The 7,553-nt window shown below is 35.5% G+C and overlaps 1 protein-coding gene across 1 annotated transcript; it reads right to left on the reverse strand.

The window, feature by feature from the left end:
• Nucleotides 1-1,276: 1,276 nt before the first annotated feature.
• Nucleotides 1,277-6,815, reverse strand: LOC116120967 (pyrophosphate-energized vacuolar membrane proton pump). The gene is made up of 8 exons (XM_031406938.1): nt 6,448-6,815; nt 4,369-4,943; nt 3,856-4,238; nt 3,644-3,730; nt 3,234-3,564; nt 2,062-2,472; nt 1,838-1,897; nt 1,277-1,763 (listed from the first exon to the last, which is right to left on the reverse strand). Exons 1-8 carry the CDS (start codon nt 6,716-6,718, stop codon nt 1,554-1,556), a joined length of 2,328 nt encoding a protein of 775 aa, XP_031262798.1. The 5' UTR covers nt 6,719-6,815; the 3' UTR covers nt 1,277-1,553.
• Between the last annotated feature and the right edge of the window lie 738 nt (nt 6,816-7,553).

Genomic DNA, 7,553 nt, shown 5'->3' on the forward strand with positions numbered 1-7,553 from the left:
AATAAAAATCATGCTAGTAGAGGTTTTTTCGGAAGATTTCTTCATTCCTGTGTTGCTCCAACTCAAGGAACATGTTTTGATATTTAACTATTTATTTTTGGAATTTAATGTTTGGATGACATGTGACGTGATTATTTAAATGATCGATAATGATTTTGAATAAAGATAGTCTAACAAACGTATCTCACAAACTTAACTCTCTCCCACAAACCTCATGTGGCACCTGAGTTGGTAGCTTCCACCATAATTGTTACAGAATGATTTCGACTAGAACGAAGAAATGGTCGTTCCTTCATAGCGAACAGCTGTTATGAATGGAGGAATAAATGAATGGTCGTTCCTTGGATGGAAAAACCGTTCCTTAGATGCGGAATGACCATTCCACCTAGAGGAACAACCATTCTATGATGGAAATGGCAATCCTTCCTACGGAACAACCATTCCTTCTTCATGGAATGATCATTCTTTATACGATGAGCAGCTGTTCATCCCTAAAGAATGATCGTTCATGTCTAATTAAAGCCGTGAGTTGACATGGTAATGCTAGCTTAGTGTCACGTCGAGTTTATAAAAGAAAATTTGTGAGATTCGTCTGTCAATGTAATATTACCTACAAGACAAAGGCTGAAAACCCCAAAAGACCATCAAATGGGTAACCAAACCAAGCTCAATGAAATGAGATAAGGGCTATGCCCAAATCAATTAATGGCCCAAGCAAAACAAATACAATAGTCCAGTTCATTAGGGTAAAGAAGTAGATTCCAAGTCATTACCTTTTTTTTTTTTTTTTTTTCCTAAAAATACAAGCCTAGACCCCAGAAAAAAATCCCACGGTTTTACAAACCCAGACCAGGCCTATCTAGGCTTTACGCCGAGGTTTGATTGATAAAATGAGGGGTTTTAGAAATTGTAAATAATAAGTAGGGGCTAGACTAATTTTGGAGCATTTTATTGGAAATTTTAATGGAGCTGTACTAGTTTGTAGGGGCTTTCTGAAACTTTCTGCGGGATGTCTGTAATTTTTTATAGGGTTTTTGAGAATTTTACATTTGGGAAGAGAATGAATATAATAACAGTCCAAAAACCAACTCATAAGGAAGTAGTCATTTACCCTTTTAAATGACCCTAAAATCACTACATAAAAAATAAACCACATCTCCACAAGTACACACAGCCAATCCAGGTCTGAATCTGAAGCCATCAAGACCTGCAAACAAATATGGTCAAAAAGGCCAGTGAAAAAAACTGCACAAGGTTATACAGTGCACACAGAGAATCACAGAAGCAAAGCATATTAGTGAAAATGGAAAATAAACTGTTGTTACTACTGAAAATATTTAACATCGCAGTTCAAACTCTTCACTAGGATCATTTTTATCATAAATGTCAACCACTTGATTGGAAAATTTTCTCGGCCGGTTCAACCTTAACAGATACAATTTCAAGGGTCAACATAAACCACAAACTAATATACATTCAAAGGAGAGTACAAAGAAAAAGATCTGGTAGAAACAAGGGGCGGGTAGGCTATCTCCGGCTGTTTGTCACGCTCTCTAGTTCCATAGCTTGAAAAGCAGGCCACCATGTGTGGCAAAAAAGGGAGCAAAGACAAGTGATTCAACAGCCATTAGCTTGATTAGGATGTTGAGAGACGGTCCAGATGTGTCCTTCAAAGGATCTCCGATTGTATCTCCGATAACAGCTGCCTTGTGTGGATCTGATCCTTTAGGACCAAGAGTTCTTGCATGTTCCGAAGCACCAGCCTGTCATCACAGCATAAGCAATAATACAAAATAAGATTTTGAAGCATATACAATAAGTAAAGTCATATTTATACCTCAATGTACTTCTTGGCATTATCCCAGGCACCACCAGTGTTGGATGCAGAGATAGCAATCTGTAAAAGTATCAGAGCAAAATTTAAAGTTCAAGTTAATAGAGTAAATTACACCAAACAAAATGGTTAAGACTGCACTGTAGAAGGCAAAAACATAATGAAAAAGGCACATAAAATTCTTGTCACCAAATACAGAGAGAACCATGTTACTATTTAGCATTTACCTGAACACCCGAGACAAGAGAACCAGCAAGAACACCAGAGAGAGTTTCCACACCAAAGAAGATTCCAACAATGAGGGGTGTGAGCATGACAAGGGCACCAGGTGGGATCATCTCTTTGATGGATGCATCGGTGGAAATCTTAACACAGGTAGCATAATCTGGTTTGGTAGTGCCCTCCATGAGACCAGGGATGGTATTGAATTGCCTGCGCACTTCCTCAACCATCTTTAGAGCTGCACTTCCCACGCTCTTCATTGTCATGGCAGAGAACCAGTAAGGGAGCATAGCACCAACAAGTAAACCAATGAAAACTTTTGGAGTCAAAACATCAACTGTTGAAATAGATGCACGGCTCACAAAGGCACCAAAGAGGGCTAAAGACACAAGAGCTGCAGAACCAATAGCAAATCCCTGGACACAAGCATAAAACATATATTAGGTCATTTGGATAAAGATCTAATATTTATTGATACAGCAATTTTATATTGGGGTGTATAAGTGTACATGTGTGTTTTACTTTTTCATTTTAGACTCAAATACATGATCTGGTGTTAATTGCTCCAACAATTTCTTGTTAAATGCAGCTGATCGTGTGTTATTATTATTTTTTCTACCAGAGTAATAGGCCACAGAAATATAGAGAAGTTTACTCTTATAACTACAACTAGTATTACAGATGCCTTCGGGCTTTTACTGGGAAAGAAATCACATCAGTCAAGAACAAACTTCAGAACCATGAAAACACATTGAGGGGTCTTTCTCTGTTCCTAAAGCCATATGTTTGACGAAAAAGAAATGGCAGGGAACCTTAAATTATACCCATTTTGAGATTAGTAATCCAAAGAATATCCTTGGAAGCAGGCAAATCTAGTTTGTTCAATTGGAAAAATAATCTATTTTTCAATATGGTAAGTCAGGGGAAAACAGAGCCAGATCTCAAAAATCAGCTGATAATGCTTAAGTGAATGTTTGAAGAAAAATAAGTGGCAGACAACATTAATTTATACCCATTTTGAGATCAGTACTTCAGAAAATTTTCTACTAGGCAAGCATATCTAGCCTGTTTCAATTGAAGAAATGATTCCATTTTTTAATATGGTAAGTTATGGGAAAACAGCTGCCATATATCAAAAATCAACTGATAACAATTTGAGTGAAAGAAATTTTCAAACCTTCCCAATAGCGGCAGTGGTATTTCCTGCAGCATCAAGAGCATCAGTTCTTTCTCGGATTCTGTGACTCATGCCTGCCATCTCAGCTATGCCTCCAGCATTGTCACTGATAGGACCATATGCATCAATAGCCAATCCAGTAGCTATAGTGCTCAGCATTCCAAGGGCCGCAACAGCAATACCATACATCGCTGCAAAACTGAAACTAACAAAAATGCTGATTGCGATAGCAAAAATAGGAATAATACAAGATTTATAGCCTAACGCAAGGCCGAAAATAACATTAGTAGCAGCTCCAGTTCGGCAGGAATCAGCAACATCTTGCACAGGGCTGCAACATAGACCACAGTTAATGAATGATTATTAAGATATAAAAAATAGGAAAATTAACTGCAACAAAAACTTTTTACCTGTATGCATTGCTTGTATAGTACTCAGTTACAAACCCAATAATAAGCCCAGCCCAGAGACCAACAGCAACACATAAAAACAGTTGCCTGCAACCACAATTTCATGTTACAATTCACAAATCAGAAGTTTGTTAGGTTTCTATCAAAAATATTAATGACAGGTATATATTTCTCCATTCTCGACAGAAAGGAACAAGCACTGTAGAGGTTACCAGTTTTTAACAACTTTCTGGGTTCCAAAATTGAAGATGGTGAAGGAGGAAGGAATAGCTATCCAACTAACAATTGCAATTCCAACTGTCATTAGAACAGTGGAGATGATGAGTTGCCTCTTCAAGGCTGGCTCAATTTCTTTTACAGTCTTGATCTCAAAGGCACTAGTGGTAGCAAATAAGGTGGTGAGCAAACAAACAATGATACCCACTGAACTAACAATGAGAGGATATAACATTGCTGTTAACTCGTGATTGATTCCAAAGGAAGAGATTGATGCAACAACTAGGGCAGCACAAGATGACTCGGCATATGAGCCAAAAAGATCCGATCCCATACCAGCTATGTCCCCGACGTTATCACCAACATTGTCCGCAATCACCTGAAAAATACAAATATGAAATATAGATCAATAAAAGTCTACAAAGAAAACCACTCCATCATATGACATAACATAATATCTTAACATTGTACAACACAAAATTGTATCTTAAAACAGAGGTGCTCCTTACAGCTGGATTTCTCGGATCATCCTCAGGAATGTTCCTCTCAACCTTTCCAACAAGATCAGCACCAACATCAGCAGCTTTAGTGTAGATACCTCCACCAACTCTACCAAAGAGAGCCATGGAGGAACCTCCAAGGCCATAACCAGTTATAGCCTCAAAAAGGCCAGCCCAGTCATCACCATAGTATAGCTTGAATAGGTTAATGGTAATGAAAAGCACCAAAAGACCATTTGCAGCAAGGAGAAAACCCATAACAGCACCAGATCTAAATGCAGTGATAAAAGCCTTCCCAACTCCCTTCCTTGCCTCCAGGGTGGTTCTTGCATTAGCATAGGTAGCAATTTTCATCCCAAGGAAGCCAGAAACCACTGAAGTTACAGCACCTAGCAAGAAAGATATAGTGCTGAAGGCAGCAGTAGCAAGAGCAGGTTTACACATCTTGAATGGATCATATGTGCAAGGCTGGCTCTTTGTGCTGAAACCCTCAACAGAACCAAGGAAAACGAAAATCAAGATTGCAAACACAACCATGAAAACACCAACATACTGATATTCAGTGAAAAGGAATGAGGTTGCCCCTGTAACATCAATACAACCGAAGGTTAGTAAACTGAAAGGTCTTTCCACTGACAAACTTAGTAAGATATTATTTGTGTAGCATGCAAGAAAAAAATTGATAAATAACATAATGCAACCAAAAAAAAAAATTTCAATAACCATCATCAGAATGTTTATATCTGTACACACTATTATTTCCATATGCATTGCATTTGATTGTCTCTGTTGCATTTTATATGGTGCTTCTACTAATTACTTGACAATTGACACCAGTATAAATACAAACTTTATAGAATTTCATGTATTATACTACTTAACTCTTTCAATAATTTTTTCCTGGTAAAATTGGTCTACTTTTTTTTTTTTTCTGAATATATAAAAATAGGTACTTACTTGATATTGTAAAAAATATTTTATTCAACACAAATGTGAATTCTAAGCAAAATTATATGGGCACAAAGGAAATAAAACAATAAAAAATAACCCAAATTAATAATTTGCACATGTAGAAGATGTTCTTAGCCTAAAATAAAATAGAACGAAGAAAAGATTTGGATTTAATTATTATATATTTACTTTCAATAATTTGATCTAAAAATCATAGTTTCCTTCATGCAACTCATATCTTGCAAACTCCAAATTCCCCAACGCAAATCATCTTGCACATGTGGCCTCCGAAAAAAATACTCAAAATTAAGTATCGTGTCCAATATATATATATCCTCGGAAAACAGGGTCATCAAATGATCCTTATTGTATCATTCATTTTCATGCTTCTCACAAAACCAACACAAAGTCTATTCATTGCTGACATCCTCACATCTGATGATTTCAATTTCAGACACGAAGCAATATTGAAAACGAGGGAACAGAGAAAAAAACCACTGGTCAGTCAAAAAAAGGCTTAGATCGATTAAGTTTTGAAATTTTCGACGATATTCCTTTAATAAAATAACACTAGTTACCAGATAAAGTATAATTTCAATGAAGCCATCCAGCATCATATTAAAACATCAAACCAGACAACAATACAAAGTTCCTTCTGTTATTATTATTCTGCACACCAATGTGCTAGATTTCAAAAATCATAGTGGACCAGATATAAATTATATAATACAAGCACTAGATCTCAACAATACCGTCAATTTTACAGCAAACAAAATCAATGTTGATCACAAAATATATTAATAAAACTTGTGGTCCCGGATTTCAGGATCAGCCACCAGTTGTTCTCAAAAACATTTACACAAAACTTATAATAATAATGAAGCCACCTTACACATGCTCTAACTCTAAGCAACCCTTTCCCCCCAAAAAATATATCCACCGATCAAAATTAATAAATATAAATATATTTCATCTAGAACGACTCATTCCTCGTCTTCTTGTGAGCTTTGACACCAATTCAAGAGACGAATGTTTCCTAACATGAAAAGATCTAGCTCTAATTCACGTAAAATGTGTTCAGTGTTAAAGTTTTAAACGTTAAAACAAAAAGTCAAAAACTTTAAGAAAACGATGTACCTTCAGAAATGGCGCTTTGGATTTCGGCACATTTAAGGACGACGTTATGGTCATTAATGCCTTCCTCTTCTTCGATGAGATAGTCGGAGTAGCCATTTTTGTTAGCGGCTCCGGCTCCACTGTTAGGCGATGACGTGGAGGAGGCTCTGGAAGGAGATAACTGGACTTTTGAAACGATCACCCACTGAAACAAAGAGAAGCCGATTCCAATTATCGCACAAAGCGGAATCAGAATCTCGGTTCCGAGATCTGGCAGAATTGTGGCACCCATTCACACTATTTGGAAGTAAACAGAAGGAAGTGAGAAACGAAATGGAGGAAGAAACGCATGTGAGTTTTGCGAAGAAGACAGTGCGATTATATATAGAAGCAGCGCTGTGATAGAAAGCTTGTGGTGGTGGTGGTATAAAAATAATAATAAATAATTAGAGAGATAAATAAATAAAAAGAAAATGTCTAAATGCTGTTAAATTATAATTAGTCAAAGGTTAAACATAAAAATAGTCATCTGCCAAGTTGAGTTTTATACTCATCCGTTTCTGTTATGTATCTTAATCTTAATCTTAATTTATGACAATGTTCTTAATCTTGATCCGTTTCTGTAGTGAAGTATAATTAGTCAATTTATTTTATCAAACCTTAGTTGGAGCCTTCAAACTTAGCCATGAAATTGGATATCAATTTTTTTTTCAAAAATAATAATTATTTTTTGTGGAAAAATTAAGCTAATTGAGTATATAAATATTTAAATATTTAAATAATATTTTACCATTCATAATAATATCCCTTATCTATTTATATAATGTTCTATAATTGGATGACTAATGTTCTATTATATAATTTTTTATGGTTTGTTTAAGACTCTTAAATATATTATGTAAAAAATTTTGAGTTTGAATCTGTACGATCTACAAATAAAGGGTATATTAACTTTAGAGATTCAAAGAAATTAGTTGAGACACATATAAATTAGTTTGGACACCTGAAAAAAAAAAATTAAAAAAAAAAGGTAATTTATAAATGTTATTTGGGTAAGGATATGAATTTGGAAAGTCTACGAAATTAACTTTTAAAAAAGAAAAAGGCAAAGAGCAATAAAGATTAGA

This window comes from Pistacia vera, unplaced genomic scaffold (genome assembly GCF_008641045.1).
Source record: "Pistacia vera cultivar Batoury unplaced genomic scaffold, PisVer_v2 Contig953, whole genome shotgun sequence".
In the NCBI taxonomy this organism is placed as follows: domain Eukaryota; kingdom Viridiplantae; phylum Streptophyta; class Magnoliopsida; order Sapindales; family Anacardiaceae; genus Pistacia; species Pistacia vera.